This window comes from Panthera uncia (assembly GCF_023721935.1).
Source record: "Panthera uncia isolate 11264 chromosome C1 unlocalized genomic scaffold, Puncia_PCG_1.0 HiC_scaffold_4, whole genome shotgun sequence".
Taxonomy (NCBI): domain Eukaryota; kingdom Metazoa; phylum Chordata; class Mammalia; order Carnivora; family Felidae; genus Panthera; species Panthera uncia.
Genome location: NW_026057585.1, coordinates 5,822,278 through 5,840,597, shown reverse-complemented (window position 1 = coordinate 5,840,597; position 18,320 = coordinate 5,822,278). Strand labels below are relative to the sequence as shown.

Here is an 18,320-nt window from a genome sequence, read left to right as displayed (position 1 = left end):
AGGAAACTCAGGCTCAGCGGTGAAGTGACCGGTTTTACACTACACTAGTTAGTGAAGGGCAGAGTTACAACATGAACTCCTGCTTAGAGACTCTCAGACACATGCTGTCAAATACTGAGGTTTCATTTGTATGCTTACATTAAATTTGATTACCTTCTTTCTCTTACCCTTCCGTCTAGCTCTAAGGTGTGAGAACACACACACACACACACACACACACACAGGCCGTAAGGAATTTTTCCAGACCAGCTTCTCTATTACCTTTATCAAAGAACTCGTATTATCTCTACTGCATTTTCTAATTTCTACATGTTCTTCCAGGTATCATGTTTTCAGTTTAACTGAGGGCTTTTTTCCTCCTTCAGCTATCATATAGTTCAGTTTCTTGATCAGATAATGTAATTCTTTCTCTATCCTCTCTTTCATGGAATCAGCATTATTAAGCATTCCTCTTCAAATTCTAATATTCTTATTAGGTTAGAAACCAGTTTTCACTGATAAATGGTAGAGATCAAAAAAACTCAAGATTTTATACAGGTGACATCTGTTATTTACATTTTAAGAACCATTGCTGTATTTCCTAAATACCTTTTATAAAATGGGCTGACTGAATTTCACAATATTCTATTTGGGCTCAAATAATAGTAACTTGGCTTGCCAGGTTGGTAATTGAAGAAAATGAATGCAAATAAGGTAAACAAGATTCTGAACTAATGGAACTCTTCCCTGTCTCCATTTCCAATGAAATATTCTAAGAAGGTTCTGGTTAAAAAATAAAAATAAAAAAAAAAAAGGCAAGTGCAAAGGTAATCGAGAATATATTTGTCCTTACAATGCATTTTGGTTTTATCACTAAGTCAACTTCATTTCCAAAGTGCAACATTTACTCTCCTTGAGGTATATGAAAAATTCTCTATCAATATCAAATAATGATAGAATTTTTCAGTTTAGAGAAAGGATAGTTGTTTTACAAGGCTTATTTGTGCAAGAAAATGTACAGCCAAGAAAATGTTACCAAAGACTTAACTGGCTATAGTAACTAGCATTTTTAAATTCAAGAACATGACAGAGGAGTTTTACTGAGAGTAAAGTCTCAGTGTTCAGTTTCTAACACAATGTGGGGCTTTCAAAAGCTGTTTTTATGTAGTTTAAACAAAAACAAAACAGCTGCATCTACTTAGTATTCTCACTAAATGCAAAACATGCTTCTTTAAATATCAAAAATGTGTCCTAACAATAACATACCTAGGAAAACTCACTCACCCTTAAGTTTCTGGAGGTCCTCCTTCAAATCGGGTCCTGCGAGCATGAAGATACTCTCTGACACAGGGTTCTTATCTGTAAGACTTTCATTGCTGGTATTCACAATGGCCGTACAGTTCAGTAATGCCACGTCTCCTTTCCTGAGGAAGCGATGAACAAAGAACAAACGTGGGGAAGAGGAGGGAGATAAAAAAGCTAACTGCTAATTATTTCAAAACGTTCTATCCTCACTCCCCTTACAACACTGGTTTTGCTAGCTCACAAGCTTAAGCAACAGTAGAAAAGGAGTTCCGGACTCAGGAAGACTAATCTGGCATCTTAGATCTTCAATGCAAATGCTGCAAAGCCGCTACCCACAGAATCGTGTTCTTTCTTTCCTTCTTCCGTATTGCTTTCATTGCAACAGAGTGCTTATAGAGCTGAAAGTGGTTGGTTTCGAGAGTTTACCACAGCAGCATTATTCCTAATAGGCAAAAAGTAGAAAGAACCCAAATGTCTAACAACTAATGAACTGATAACACCGACAAATGACATAGGTATATCCATACAGTGGAATATTATCTGGCCACAGAAAGGAATGAAGTACTGATTCGCACTACCACATGGATGAATCTTTAAAACATATCAAGTCACAACTGACTCCATTTACATGAGATGTCCCCAGTATACAAATCTATACACAGAGAAAGTAGATTAGTGGTTGGCTGCAGCCGAGAGATGGGGAGACAGGGAATGACTGCTAACGGGTAGAGGACTTTGGGGTGATGAAAATGTTCTAAATTGACTGTGGTGATGGTTACACAACTTTGTGAATACACTAAGCACCACTGACTTCTACAATTTAAACTGATAAACTGTATGAGATATGAATTATATCTCAATAAAGCTTTTTTTTTTTACAAAAGAAAGGCACTACTAACAGACGCAACATAGATGAACTTTCAAATGATCACGCTGAACGAAGGTGGCCGGATGAAAAAAAGAGTACGTGATTCCATTTACATAAAACTTTGGAAAATGCAAATTGATCTATAGTGACAGAAAGATTAATGGGATGTGGAGTCAGGGAGGGGCATGAAGGAGGGATTATGCAAGGACACAAAATACACTTTTGGGGGTGATAAATGTATTAAGTTGGCTGTGGTGATCGGAATGGGAGAGCAGGCTCACGGATATACACATGTCAAAGTGTACAGACTGTACACTTTAAGAATACGCAGCTTATTGTATGTCAATTATACCTCAATAAAACTGTGTAAGTATGTGCAAAATGATACGTTAACAGAGCTAGGGCTCACAAAAAAGTTTAGAAGAAGTTATGAGAATAAAGGAGTTTAGAAAAAACAATGAGAAAAAAATAATTTAGAAAAAAATTATGAGAGTATTATCATATTTTGATATGATTTAGTCAAAGAATTACCAAAGAATCACTTTCCCGCTGATATCCTTGTTGTAAAGAAAAGGTGATCTAACAGTATTTTCTTGCAATGTTTCAGCTGCAGTATCGGAAGTATTTAATTCATCTTCACATGAGTCGCCCCAGCTGGGTAGCGTATCCACATCCACAAACTGGGAAGGGGCACCCAAGGGATCCATGGAATGGGAACTTCAGCTGCTCTTTCCCCAAATTTCTCAGCAATTCAATATTCACTGGAGACTTCAGCTTAAAAGAAAAGAAAGAACCATTTTAATACAAGTACAGATACTACTTTACTTCCATTAGATCAAAAAACAAATCTCTACTGTGAAATGCTCTAATAGTACATTGTGTGATTAGTCACTTAAACACTCCATAAAAATCAATATACAACAAAGAATTGCTATAGTTTCTCTAAAGAAGAAAGGGGGATTATTGAAGCACAAATTCTTTTCAAAGAATTATAGTCATTAAAATAATCACATGATCCACCAGTTCTACTTTCTAGAAACACAGGACAATTCATTCAGCATTCACTGAGTGTCTGCTATGGGGGTCGGGGGTGGTACTAGGTGCTGCAAGAGATACAAAGATAAATAATATGCACAATTTAAAGAGTTCAGTGGAATGATGATATGGAGATAAGATCTTACTCAATGATAATTGAGTAAGACAAAAGGAAAAGCGGGGAGGTTCCTGCAATCAAGTACAAAAGTTTGAACTTAGTAGAGAAGCAGACGGAGAAGGTGTGGATTTGAGAGGCAATATACATACAAAGGAAGAATTAACAGGACTGGACAATTTACAAGATATGGCAGGAGACAATGATGTGGTAGGAAGATGGCTGTACAGAAACGTAGAAATTAGAAGAGGGTGATAGGAAGACGCACGGTATCAAGTACTACAGAGAGGCCATGGGAAATTCAGCATGAGTAGAGGATATTTAATTTGCCAAGAAGCCAGACAGCTGTTGCAGTAAAATGCAGATTCATTCATCCAATAAATCTCTATGAGCATCTGTCATGGGTCAGGTATTGTTCGAGGCATGGGGGATGCACTGGTGAATAAGACAGCAAGTCCATGCACTTACTGAGCTTATGCTTCCTGGAGGGGAAATGATAAACAGTAACCAAACAGGCAAGCAGATATCTAAAGAATGACTGAGGGCAATAAGTATTACAAGAGAAAAGGGGATATCTGAGTAGAGAGCTAACTAAAGTGAGAGAGCAGGCAACGTGAAGCCCTGCAGTGTTTCAGGCAGAGGAAATAGCAAGAGTAAAGGCCCAGAGGGCAGGAAGGAGCTTGGTGTATCCCAGGAAGGGTGAGGAGGCCGATGTGGATACAGTAGAATAAGTTAGGTAATGAGTGGTGGGTGACTGAGGTTGGTGAGAGATGGAAAGGCTGGATGATGCAGTTTGTAAGCCCTGATGAGAAGGTTCGGTCTTATTGTAAACAGGAGGGGAAGCTGTTAGAGGATCTTGACAGAGGTAATGACTTAATATAAACAACACCTGGTAAGATTACTCTAGCTACCGTGAAATGGAGTGAGGGCGAGAGTAAAACCAGAGACCAGTAGAAAACTGCTGCAGGGATCTAGGTGACATGGTGAAGAAGGTGGTGAGAAACGGTTGGATTTGGAAGGTATTTTGAAGGTAGAGGCAACGAGACTTGCTAAATGGCTGTGAAGGATGAGGGAAAAGAATCAAAGGTAATTCCTAGATTTCTTGCTGGAGCAACTGAGTAGATGCTAATGCTATTTACAGAGAAGAGGCTGGAGTAGGTTGTGCAGTGGAGTGATAATCACGGTCGTCTTCCCTCATATGTTTTTGCACGTGTTAAGTTTGAGATGCTCCTCATATGGCCAAGTGTTGAAGTCAGACATGCAATTGGCTGTAAGAGGCTAGAGCTCAGAGGAGAGGTCGGGCTACAGATATAAATCTGGAAGACTCAGCGTGTGGGTGGCATTTAAGGCTATGGGAACCGGACAGGATTACCAAAAGAGACCATACAAATGCAGAAAAGAGATCCAAGGACTGAGTCCTCAGGCAAAACTTACAGGTTGGAAAGAGGACAAGGCAAAAAAAAAAAAAAAATGATAAAGAGGAATTAAAGGATAGGGAGGAACACCAGGAAATAGCCTAAAAGCCTAAAAGCCAGGTGAAGAAAGCATTTTAAGGAGTGTTTGAGAAGATCAGCTAAGGGAAGTGCTACTGAAATGCCGAGTCACATGGCCAAGAACTGATTAGTGTGTTTGGTAAGTTAGAGATCACTGTCACCACTGAGCAGGCAGATGATCAGCTGGGCTGTGAACTTCTTGTTAGAGTTTTCTGTGTGACCTTAAGGTTTGTTGTTAGAGAAGGAGAACAAACATGCCTTTCTTCATCTAATTCCTTGGTGTTTCTTGCTGAGAAATGTGAGATACTAAATGGAACGAACCATGGATTAGGCACAATATGTTAGCTCCTGCGCCAGCACTGTGGCGTGGGAAGTGTGATCGTTTATGTAACAATTTCAGAAAGGCCTTATAGATGATACCATGATAAAACTATGTAAGAGGGTTATTCTTATTCGATATAAAATACGCCTTTGAAATTATTTTGAAATAAATTAATTTTATCAGAAGTCAGTGTTTAATCCATCCAACTGGCCTTTGAAACTGGAGGCAATCACAAGATCTGTTGATCTGTTAACAAGTATGCAAACCTGAGCTGGACAAGCTGAAGAGAGCACAAATAGAGACATTTATTTTCCACAGTTGAACTGCCTGGAGCTCAATGGAATGACATTTTGCAGAAATTCATACTTAAAAAAAATTATTCACAGATTTCTGAAGACAATGACTCATGCTGAAACTTAGCTATAACATAAAAAAGTCCATTAAACACAGAGTTAGTGTTCATTTTGCAAACTCGAGTGCCAACTTTCAGAACAAAATTACTTATTTTTTTATTTAAAAAAATTTTTTTTTAACATTTATTAATTTTTGAGACAGAGAGAAACAGAGCATGAGCAGGGGAGGGTCAGAGAGAGAGAGGGAGACACAGAATCCGAAACAGGCTCCAGACTCTGAGCTGTCAGCCTCGGGGCTCAGCAGGCTCAGCCTGCGGGGCTCGAACTCACGGACCGCGAGATCATGACCTGAGCCGAAGTCGGACGCCCAAACGACTGAGCCAGCCAGGTGTCCTCAAAATTACTTCTTTAAAATAACTTTTCTAACTCTAATATCCACTTATAGAACATTTGGAGGGGGGAAGTAACAGGGGAAAAACTCCCCAATTTTTATGTAGTTCCTATCTTTTTCTATGATAGGTGAAATCATAATGTATGTACAATTTTGAATCTGGCTTCTTCAGTGTTTTAAGATAGATCCTTCCACGTGCAATTACACTGTGAGGGAGAGGCAGGGTGGTACAAAGTAAAAGCTTAGGCTCTGTTATCAGCAGGCCTGAGTTTAGGTCTAGGACATAACAGTTGGGTCATCCTTAACTGCAAGCCAGGTTTCCTTATTTTGAAAATAAGAGTAATCTACTTACAGGGTTATTTTGAGGATTACACAATATAATCTGGCACAAAGCAAGGTACGATGAAAAGTTACCTGTTACAACTTTCTCAGAGCCAAGGTGAAAGTCACCTGCACCACTGCTGAGATAAAGTTATGGCTCCACGCGTGGCAAAGACCAAAACACTTGCTGTCAAAGACAGTACCAAATAAACCAAACCAACTGCTGAATTAAGATACACTTATTTATCTCAATGTCTGCCCTTGTAATGATTTGTTAACCCCTAAAACCCAGATCAACCCAACATCTTTTTTCTCTCATTCTAGTCTTATGCTATTAGAAAAACAATCAGTATCCTGTCTGCTGCCAAGACAAATGCATGTTTTCCGAGGCCCTCCATCAACACTATTAGGAAATACTAGGAAACTGTGTTAGTAATTCTTGGGTGACTCTATACTACACCATATAGCATTTGCGGTGGACATCCTCTAAGATGTCCTTCAATGATGCCGATTCCTGATATCAATGCCCTGGTACAGCTGCCTCTGACAATGAACAGGGCTGGCCCATATACCAACCAATAGATTCTGCAGAAATGATAGTATATGACTTTGAAGGATGAGTCATAAAAGATATTGTGCTCTCTTGGAGTGCTTGCTCTGAGAAGTTAGCTCCTACGATGTGGGGCACTCAAGAAGCCCATGAGAAGGTCCCCATGGGAAGTACCTGAGAGTTCCTGCCAACAACCAGCATTGATGCCCAGGAAGGTGAAGGAATCCCCTTGGATCCTCCAGCCTCAGTTGGGCTTCAAATGACTTCAGCCCCAGCTGACATCCTGACTGCAACCTCATGAGAAATGCTCATGAACCAGAACCACACAACTAAGCTGCTACTGAATTCTGAATTCCTGGCCCATAGAAGTTATAAGACAATAAATACTTATTTGCCTACTATGTCCCAGGCATTCAATTACTTATGTATTATTAGATGCTGAGATTCTACTGGCAGAGGGAGACTCACAAAAATCACACAAATATATAATCACAGAAACAAATATACCGCATAGCTGAAATTTGTGAGAAGTGTTCTGTAAAGAAGAACAAGGTGGAAAGCTAACTTAGATTGGAGAGAATGTCTCTTCCAGGACGTGACAGTTGAGACCAAAAGTAGACAGGTTTTACAGAGGTGAGGATAAATCTGGGAGCTGCACTCTTAAGCCGGCCCAACTGCCTTCAAGTAATGCATTTTACTCCACTTTACCAGCTCTCCTCTAAGTGAAAAGGTAATAACTCTTCCTTCACAATATCTGATCTCTCCTTCCCCTCTGTCCTCCTATTCTTAAAAAAAAAAAAAAAAAAAGTCCTTCCCTATTTCTTCTTCAGATGCCAGCTAAATGCCTCATTCTACGACCTAACTTCATAAACATAATCTGTTTTGGAGATCTATTTCCTTTTCTTCCATTAATTCAACCTACTGCAGTTTTCTTGGCACCTCTGGTAACAATGCTAAAATTGCTCTTTCAAGGTCTAACAATGACTGCCCAAATGTTAAATCCAGGAGCTAATCAAATTTTAGTTGCATTAACTATTGGTCATTCTTTCCCTGAAACTCTACTATCCTCTTTGACAGTACACTAGTGGGTGGTTGGCTTGAATCTCCGATCACATCTTATCCATATAATTTGTTGGACCTCCTTCCCAGATCTTAAAAGTCATTGTGCCCCTTAAGATACTGGGTGCTAAATGAGCAGTAAACATGCTTCAGAGCTCTCAAAGTTGAATGGCATTCTATAGAAAGTGTCATAGCATTTAACAAAGAATAAATTCTTTTTCACCTCCATCTCTAAACAGAAATTGGTATTTCTCATCAAAAAGAGATTTAAATCTCCCCTTTTCTCCAACACACACACCTTGGCAATAAAGCAAATGGAGCAGCAAAGCCAAGCTAGGCAGGAAAATTTGATCCTTGATACTTAAGGAATATGGGTTCTTAACATTTTTCGTGTCACAGACCCTTTTGGGAATCACATAAAAAGATCAAGACCTTTTCACCACCCAAAATGTGAGTACATGAGCTGATATAAGGAAAGATTTGCAAATAAATTTGAGAAGGTTCCCAGAGTCTGATTAAGAATCCCAATGACAGAACACAGAGTGCTCAGGTGAGGGAGGAGGGAAAGGCAACACAGTGCTATGTAGTTAAAGCCAAATTTTGGTTAACATTAAGGAGCAAGACCTTCCAGTGAATTCAGTTAATCAGTTCTGTACTTTGCGCAGGTTCATAAGTAAACACTAAACCTTAGTCTAAAAGGCTCCTGAGGCAAGACTTCTATGTCCCAGGATCAAAAAGTCTACAGGAGACAAACAGAAGATTCTAGAATAGATCATATCTATTTCCTTAGCCATACTATCTTAAGGTTACCTTCAATATCTTCATGAATGATGACCTAAAGATAAATCCTTTACGATTCAAATGCATAGTGAGAATAAACAATTCTCATTACCCTGTGGCATGTCTATTTCCTCAAATATTGTCAATGTTTAGGTTAAGTCCTCATTTGTTTTTAAACAAATCTGCAATCCTTCAGTTTAAGAAGTGCTCTAAATAAAGCTTCATATGAATAATTGTATTGGCTAGAGGGATTAGATTTTTATTGTTCAAGACTAGGTAGGGTCAGGCAGAATAGCCTAGATCACTGTCTCAAGATAACCTGGTTTTTGTCTGGATAAAAAGAAAATGGTATCATTTAAAAGAGAAAAACAAGAACTTTAAATCTGTTTGCTTTTTTTTTTTTTTAAATGTTTACATTGTTTGGACAGGACTGGGTAAAAGTACATAGAGAGCTGGTCCATGCTTTTGACCTCCATTAATCACCAGCTCTCTTTTCACTGTGCAAACACAGCAAAACAAATTACAGATTTACCCTTCCTTATGCCTTGTATTTCGGTATTTAAAACTTCAGGGCACATTAGATATTCATCTAGAGTACCTCCATCCCAACACCAAATCTATCATATTTACGAATTATTCTATGCAAATAGAAATAACTTTATTTTTAAGTTACTTAGGTGGAACAACAAACCAAGGCAATAAAGATATGTCAACAATAAATACAGTTTAACAAATATTTCTAAGTGGTATCAATGGCCCAGGTCAAATTTAACATTATCATTCAAAACCACCGAAAGCACATGCTCCAATGGTGAGTTCATAGTACCACCTTCATATTAAAAGAACTTCATTTAACTAGGGGCGCCTGGAAGACTCAGTTGGTTAAGCATCAGACTTGGCTCAGGTCATGATATAATGGTTTGTGAGTTTGAGCCCCACATTCGTGTCTGTACTGACAGCTGGGAGCCTGGAGGCTGCTTCAGTTTCTGCATCTCCCTCCCTCTCTCTGGTCTTGCCCACTTACACTCTGGGTCTCTCTCTCTCTCAAAAATAAATGAACATTAAAACATTTTTAAAAATAAAGAACTTTACTAAGTTTTAATTATTAGTATTAATACAATTAATACAAATTGGACAATGTGAAACTTATGAGAAATTAGGGTTATTCTCTTTAAATACTGTATGAATTGGGAATTTCATAAAATGCATTATCTTGGCAATCACAGCTGCTCTTACCCCAACTTTTATTAAAATTATTTTTTCCATTTGTGATTGTCCCTCCGCATATTTCATAGAATATTAAGAGAAATTTTAAGTAAAATCATGACTCATTCAAATATAAAAATGAGTAGGTATCCAACATTTTATTTAACTCAAAAGCAAACCAGACAGGTGGTAGATTGAAGGGAATTCCAAAATTGAACATATTGATCAGGAATATTGAAATGAACGTACAGGAAGACAACTTCCACTGAATCTTTAAGAGGACAAAATCTACATGTCTATAGACAAAAATTATACAGTATTGACATTAGTTATCTAGAGTTCACAGAGTTGTAAAATAGCTTTCTTGGAATAGCTTTCTAGATAGAATCTAGATTATGCAGTTTTCTACTGAAGCACACATTTTTTTCTAATTATATAATGCATATCACCTATAGGAGATTTTAACTATACACACCCACCTAAATGCTCCCTTCCCCATAACATTTACTGAAATAATAGTTTGTTGCCACAATTTCCTCCTTTCTCATTCATCCAAGCCACAGTAATCTTGTTTCAAAACACCTACAGTGCTACATCTATCTATAGTCTCAATCGCTACTATTGCAATTTTCTTGAATATGGAAGACCAGCTGCACATGTGTTAAGAACTCCAGAAACGTCTGAAGATAATCAGAGAATTTAGATAAATGTCTCATTTCTAGGTTGACTGCAGACATCTTGTTAAATAAGCAAAGGCAAAGGCTTATTTCCATCGTAGAGCTTTTTGTTAGCTTTAATTTTCCACAACTACACACATCAGAACTCATTTCTGAACATTTCTGTGCAGCCCAAGAATAGAAGCGGACAGAGCTGCAAGACAGAAAGCCTAATTTCCACTTGGTGACAGAGTACCTAAACCTCGATTACCACGCAAGGAGGAGTCAGGACTGGTCACTTCCCCCTCAAGCGGCCAGGGAGCGGAAACACAAAGCCAGACCAATGTCACTCCAGGGACTGCGGGGATCCAGACAACTCAGCATCCTGGGCTCGGCGCCTATCCAGCCCTGACTCGACCTGCTCTCGGTTTGTGGAACGCCCCATCCACAGGCGCGGCAACATACACTTGACCGTGGGGCTGTAACCTGCAGGGGTCCCAGCCGCCCTATCTCACCTGCATCCAGGGCGCGTGCCTCCCCAGTGACTGCAGCACCACTGGCCCTGGTACCCAGGTCTGCCTACCCTGTCTTCTTGTCGATAAGTCGTCCCCGACAGTGCTGCGGGCCAGAAGAGCCCGACCAACCGCTGGGGAAGAAGTGGCAGGCTCATTCTCCCAGAGGGCGGACAGCACTAACCCTCTCCGTCCGCACCCCCAGCCGGGGCCGAGTCCGAGCGCCTCCAGCCGCGCCCCCCGCCCGCTCCGCCCCGCTTTCCCCCCCGGCCCCGGTCTAGGTCCCGCCTCTCACCGCACTCCGGCGGTCCCATCCGGGCGGCAGCGAGGCGGGTTAAGCTCCTCGCAGAAAGCGGCCGAGCGGCATCCCCAGACACCCCTGGCCAGGAGCTCGGCGATCAGGTGAGGCAAAGTCCCAGGAGGCTGGAGTGACCAGCTGGAAGAGCTTTGAGTGGCGAACACGGCTTCCGCTACCGGCCGGCCCTCACCAACCACAGCCCACACGTACGTCATTTCCTCCTCGAAGGCAAAAGGAATGCCGGGCGGAAGTGGGTCGCGGAGCGGACCCGGAAGGGGTGGGTACTGTGGGCGGGTCCAAGCGGCCCGGATCCTCGTGGAGGCCCAGGTGGGTAAGGTGGGCGCCAGGGGTTCCGACCCCGTTCCTCACGGTCCTGGCTGAGGCCTTCGGGGCACCAGCCCCAGATGAGGCGGGGCCGTTTGCGGCCGGTTGCTAGGGTGGAGGGGAACCTGAGCGACTGCGAACCTCCCGACGTCCCCGGAGGCCACCTGCAATCGTCCGGGGCTGGCGCCTGCGGTAGCAGAGGTGCCGCGCGTCCAGGGGCTCCCCAGAGGATGCTCAGGCAGCATGATCCGTGTGCGGAGCCCCCTCGCTCTGTCCTGACTGAAGACTTGGGTTAGGGACGTCTGACAAGTCTGTCGCAACGTCCCAGCCCTTCAGTGCATCATAGCAGCAACGTATTTTGGGGATCTGCGGCTATACCTGGAAACAGGGATGGTAGGGGTGCGGAGGAAGGTTAGGTCATGACCTCTCTTTAAAAGGCGTCGAGATCTGTGCACGTGAGACACAAATGACCAGTGCCAAGTTGTATGGAAGGTAGTTTGAATACGGAGGCAATTGAAAAGGCTGCGAGGATTGGTCTAGCCTCGGAGGAAGTGGGCCTCAGAGAATAACACCGGTTTAAAAAAATAGGTCGTGGACAATGCACGTTTTTCTAGGTGAGAGGAACAACGTGAAGAAAGCAAGGTGGCAGGACAAGGAAGGAAACCAACTAACCTGATACGAACCCAGTGGCAAAGAGCTGGAACAGAAAGTATCTTACATCCCTTTGCTTAGTTTCCTTGTCCGTAAAATGGGGGTAAGAATAGTACCGACTTTGAAGGTTATTGTGAAGAATTTTTTATAGGTATATTTACAATACTTTAGATGCTTTTCTAAATGCCTTACGTGTATTAACCCTTTTAATTCACTCAGTTGCTATTTGTCATTAAACAACCACATATGTTTACTCAGGTGTATTCATTTAATACATCGCTATTTGTAAGTGCCCTTTAAGTCTTGGCTGCTATAATGATATTTTTTTATTAATGAGCCAAAGGTTGCTACAAGGTTTTGAGCCTGAATGGCTGGGAGGGTTGTGTGTCTTAGAAAAAGGAACAAATGAGGGGTTCAGGAAGCAAGGTAGGTTTGGTTTTACATATGTTCAAGGAGATGCTGCAAGGTCTTTGAATGGGAATATTTCATAAGTTTTTGGAACTCTGTTATTTGTATTCACATATATGGACAGGAATAGAGATGTTGGTGTCCCTGGGCCCAGGCATCCTATATGAAGTCTCCAAGGAAAATACTGTGGAAAGAATTGGTAGATGGCCAAAGACTACCAAGAGGACCAATTCTAGTTAAGGGGCTGGAGAAATAAGAGGAATTGGGGAAGAATTGATCAAATGGCATGGGCTAACAGCATTATCACATTGTTAATAATTCTTTTCTTGATTTTTAACTGGCTTTTGTTGGTTCTTAGGTGAGGAAAAATGAGACCGCTAAGTGATTACTAAAAGAAAATATTAAAGAGAGCTGGCATTGATTATTTTTCTGTTAAGTTAGGCTGAAGGAGAGTGTAATCAGAAATAGTTTCTGTAGAGTCAAACCAAATGTAGAAACCAGCAACAAAACGCGGCTCCCAGAAAAAGGGTGTAATTTCTGTTTGGTGTTGTATTTTTTAAGATGCATAGGTGTTTGGGGCACTTTTCACTTTGTATCAAGACCAGAGAAGCTTGGCTTATCTTCTTCACTTGTATCTTTTGTCAATAACCAGTATTTCAGGGGCACCTGGGTGGCTCAGTCGGTTGGGCGTCCATCTTTGGCTCGGGACATGGTCTCACGGTTCATGGGTTCGAGCCCCACGTTGGGCTCTCTGCTGACATATCAGAGCCTGGAGCCTGCTTTGGATTCTGTGTTTCCCTCTGTCTGTCCCCTGCTCTCTCTGTGTCTTTGTCTCTCAAAAATAAATAAACATTAAAAAATTTAAAAAAACAAACAAACAGAAATCGGCCCTGGGAGGTAAGGTGAATGTGGCTCTCAGCAATCTGTTTTCATAAGACCTCTCGTGATTTGGATATGTACCTGAGTTTGAGAACCACTATGCTAGAGGATAATGTGCCATGAAGTTAAGGATTTTCTTTTACTCAACATCATATCTCTAGTATCTAGTATCTAAAATAGCACTTCTCCAGGTAGTAGGATTATAGTAATTGTTTACTGTGAATATATTCAGCCTCTGTCCATCTCAGTGTAAAAACTTTGATGGCGGTTGAATGAACAGAAGTGAATTGTTGAGCTGCCTTGAGGCCATATGTCGGTTATTTGTGAGGTGGGCACGACGAGATGACCAATTTGAAACTTGAGGAATGAGGGCTTACACGTGAGTCAACAGCACATAAAAAAATGAAGATGTCCAGGTATTATGTGAATGATTTATTCAGAGTAAATAAAAGCGAAGAAGCCACAAGTTACATGCTTTAACCACACAATAAACAGTTGGTGTTTGCTGGCCTCACAGAACCCAGACACCCAAGGAACTGAATTTTCTTTGTTTGTGTGCACAGCTGCCTCACTTGTGGAACCAGACATTACGACATGGGGCTCACGAAGCAGTATCTACGCTATGTTGCCAGTGCAGTCTTTGGCCTTATTGGCAGCCAAAAAGGTAATATTGTCTTTGTAACGCTTCGTGGTGAAAAAGGACGCTATGTGGCAGTACCAGCCTGCGAACATGTGTTCATCTGGGACTTAAGGAAAGGAGAGAAGGTAAGCCAGAAATCAATGAGGTTGATAACTGATTTATACATATTTGAGGATGGGGAGGCAGAAGTGGGAGATTTTTGTATGTGTGTGCCCCTGGAAGAGAAGTCTTTCTTTGGGCCTAGGTAGCAAGTAACAGGTTCTATTATGTTCTTCTGCACTAAATTCTGAAAACCACACCAAACAGCAGTTTACCTCTTAGGTATCTATTTGTAGTATTTCCAGGTGAGTAGTTGTCATTATTCCTGACATGCTTGGTTTTCTCTGCCAGTTCTTTATTTTTCAAGTTCTTCTACTTGGCCTCGCAACCAGTTATAAAATATTAGCCATTTAAAAGGAATATTACTCAGCTATGTTGATCGAGTCTTTTTCTCACTTCTACAGATGAGGCCCAAGGTTGTTAAACTAGGTTTTGATACTTTGTGACTGAGTTCCCTAAACCTACCACTTCTGCCAAACCAAATTGAGGCGTTTTGATCTTGTCCACTTACAATGTGACTCCCAAGAGGTTAATACTTTGATGCTTGTTGCCACCCAGAGTTTCTTGGGGATAAACCATACAGCACTCTAGTGGCACACAGATTGACTTCTTTAAGATGGGGCTCAGTTAAAGTGAGGATGTTTTAATAACCCTATATGGAAAGTCATTTGGTGTTAACATAGGATAAGGATTTAGTAATTTATCACTTGGGAAACTTTTGCACATTATTATGCTAATGTAGGGCTTCGGAGAATATAATTTTACCCTTTCTTGAGTGTTTCATTGCCCAGCACAAATAATAATTCCTCTATTAAAGAACTTGAGATGAATTGTCGAATTTTATTATCATTCATAAGAGTGATCTGGAATTATCGACGCTCTTAATTTTATTGTCCCTGATTATTCCCACACTTTTCCTTTGATGACCTGTTTAACTCCTGTACATCGTTTATGATTCTTACAATTGCAGATCCTCATCCTTCAGGGACTTAAACAAGAAGTCACTTGCTTGTGTCCCTCCCCAGATGGGCTGCACTTAGCTGTTGGTTATGAGGATGGGTCTATCCGAATCTTCAGTCTCCTGAGTGGGGAAGGAAATGTGACCTTCAATGGACACAAGGCAGCCATCACTTCCCTGAAGTATGATCAGCTAGGAGGCAGACTGGCTTCTGGGTCCAAGGTGAGACTTTGAATCAGGTGCCCAGATTTTGATTTAGTAAAGGACTATAAGGCTTATGTTGAAGCTGGTTGTTCACAAAAACTGATGGGTGAAACAGTGGGTTTTTGGTGTACAGAACAGCATAGATGGTGGAAATAAAGGGGGAAGGATGAGTATGAATCGGGTGGTTCATTTTATTTCCTATCACGTTCTCTGATAAAAGCCTGTTGGTGTTGTTGGTGTTGTTTTTAATCTTCTTAATGTTTATTTTTGAGAGAGAGAGAGAGACAGGACAGAGTGTGAATGGGGGAGGGGCAGCGAGAGAGAGAGAGACACAGAATTCGAAGTAGGCTCCAGGCTCTGAGCTGTCAGCACACAGCCCAACGTGGGGCTGGAACTCATAAACCGTGAGATCATGACCTGAGCTGAAGTCGGATGCTTAACCGACTGAGACACCCAGGCGCCCCAAAAGCCTGTTAAATATAGGAGCAAGATGAGGGTGCCCCAGATAACTATTATGTAACATCATTGTGGAAGTGCTACTTAAAACAGTACACTAGGGGAAAAACAGATGAGTCAAGGAGAGACACAGGGTCATTCTTTGCCATTAAGTCCAATAAAGTCCACAGTCTTCAGTTTAGAAGATGCAGTATAAAAGATTGCATTGACAGGGGCGCCTGGGTGGCTCAGTCGGTTAAGCGGCCGACTTCGGCTCAGGTCATGATCTCGCGGTCCGTGAGTTCGAGCCCCGCGTCGGGCTCTGTGCTGACAGCTCGGAGCCTGGAGACTGCTTCTGTTTCTGTGTCTCCCTGTCTCTCTGCCCCTCCCCCATTCGCGCTCTGTCTCTGCCTTTCAAAAATGAATAAATGTTAAAAAAAAAAATTAAAAAAAAAGATTGCATTGACAACAGTAGGTTAAATAACAGAAAGATACTATGAAACCATACTGAAGAATGTAACAGAAGACTTGAATAGAGATACAAACCATGTTGAATGGGAAGACAAAGATGCTAGTTTTTTCCAGTTCACTTATACAGATAAAGCAATTTAAATATCTCACAAGTTTTTGTTGTTTTTTGAGAACATGACCAAATTATTTAAAGCATGAATGGAAAACAAATGAATCAAAAACACCAGAAATTTGGGAAAGTTGAATAATAAAACAGGGCTTCAGGTTTGTTTGTTTGTTTTCAGAGTTAGATGTTTTTAGGAGGTTTCAGATACTAAATGCATTATGAAGTCATAATTTAAAATGTGTTAATCTGGCATCAATACAAAAATAGGTAGATTATTGCAACCAAATGGGAATCCCAGACTCAAATCCACTCTCATGTTTCTAATTAGTATATTTTAAAGATAATGTTTCTGGTGTGTATAAAAATGATGAATTACTCACGAAATAGTATAGGCAATTGGCTCAGTATGTAGGGGGAAGTTTTGAATTAAAGCTTTACTTTATGCCATATGCAAAATGAGTCACAGATTAGAAACTTAAATAGTAAAGAGTGATATTTTAAGTACACTAGAAGATACACTGGAAGTAAGTATCTGCTACTAAGGTAGAAAGGGACTTTAAGCATGTCAGTAAAGAAAGAAATTACAAAGGAAAAGATCAATAGATTTGAATATTTAGATTTAAAGCGTTTGTACATTAAAAAAAAATAGGAAACTTATTGAGAGTAAATCCTGAGTTCTCACAGGGAGAAATTTTTTTTCCTTTTATTTTCTTTGCTTTTTGTTGTATTTGTACGAGAAGATGGGTGTTAGCTGAACCTGTTGCTGTCATGGTGTACATGCACCTCAAGTTTATCCAGTGATGTATGATTGTTATTTCTCAATGAAACTGGAAAAAAAGTTAAAAGACATTGAAAAAGGGGACGTATTTAATATTTTCAGTATAGGAAGGATTAATAGCGTTCATCTCATAATAACTTTACAAACGAGCCAAAGGTAAGACCCTAAGGAGGATGAAAGACGTGACCTAGCAGTTCGAGAGAGGTACAAACGGCCAGCAATCACTGTAGAGCATGTGCAGAATTTCTTGTGAGTATTCAGAAATGCAAATCCAATAAATACTGAGACAGCGTTTTTAACTTCTGAAGTTGGCAGTGGTTTTTGAAAAGCTCATAATATCCAGAGCCAAAGGGATGGGAAAACTGGCCTTGTCATTCATATCCCTGGTGGACCTACAGATTGGTGCAAGTTAAAGAGATCACCTTGTCGCAATGAATTGCAAACTTGAAAACTAATACCTTTTAACCCAAGAATTTCCCTTTTTAGTATTCTGATCTGAGGTATGTACAAAGATTGCTGTGCAAGAATGTTCATTTCCACATATTTATGATAGAAATTTGGGAACTACCTAAGTGGTTAAAACAAAAAATTTTAAATGGGTTATGGTATATCCTTAGGATTGATTATTATATGGTCATTGAAAACGAGAACAGTCTGGAGGGATGTGGAAAAATGGAAATATTTTAAGTGGAAAAAGTTGGGGGGGGTTATAAAATGTTACCAATAACATGATCCCAGTTTTCTAAAAATAATCTGGATGTTGGATTGGAACATTATAAAACAGCATACCTGCAACAGTGGTTACATCTGGGTGGTAGAATTAACTGGTGTTTATTCCCTCTGTACTTTTTTGTATGTGTTTCCAGATTTTCTACAGTTTTCTGTTATATCACCTTTGCAGTAAAAATACTACATCCTATTGTTTCTCAAGGCACTGTGGTAAAGAAAATTCTTCTGTATTATCTGATCCCTTTAGGACACAGATACTATCGTATGGGATGTGATCAATGAAAGTGGCCTCTACCGTCTGAAGGGGCACAAGGACGCCGTGACACAAGCATTGTTTCTACGAGAAAAGAATCTACTAGTTACTAGGTAAAGAAATAACAGTTTCGTTTCCAGTT

General features: G+C 40.5%; 2 protein-coding genes across 3 annotated transcripts in view; one reads left to right on the top strand and one right to left on the bottom strand.

Annotated features, from left to right (window-relative positions):
• GDAP2 (ganglioside induced differentiation associated protein 2) overlaps positions 1-11,465 on the bottom strand; it is a 62,882-nt gene extending 51,417 nt beyond the window's left edge. The window contains exons 1-3 of one of the 2 annotated variants that reach the window (XM_049616490.1): positions 11,241-11,465; positions 2,684-2,926; positions 1,264-1,403 (exon numbers count right to left, since the gene is read on the bottom strand). In XM_049616490.1, coding sequence (XP_049472447.1) covers positions 1,264-1,403; positions 2,684-2,859 — 316 coding nt within the window. In that variant the 5' untranslated portion in view covers positions 2,860-2,926; positions 11,241-11,465. Of the gene's footprint in view, positions 1-1,263; positions 1,404-2,683; positions 2,927-10,948; positions 11,194-11,240 lie in introns of those variants that run through there. The other variant, XM_049616491.1, reaches the window with a different exon arrangement.
• Positions 11,466-11,508: 43 nt separating this feature from the next.
• WDR3 (WD repeat domain 3) overlaps positions 11,509-18,320 on the top strand; it is a 31,031-nt gene continuing 24,219 nt past the window's right edge. Inside the window, exons 1-4 of the mRNA XM_049616489.1 lie at positions 11,509-11,570; positions 14,069-14,270; positions 15,215-15,424; positions 18,173-18,291. Coding sequence (XP_049472446.1) covers positions 14,100-14,270; positions 15,215-15,424; positions 18,173-18,291 — 500 coding nt within the window. The 5' untranslated portion in view covers positions 11,509-11,570; positions 14,069-14,099. The remainder of the gene's footprint in view (positions 11,571-14,068; positions 14,271-15,214; positions 15,425-18,172; positions 18,292-18,320) is intronic.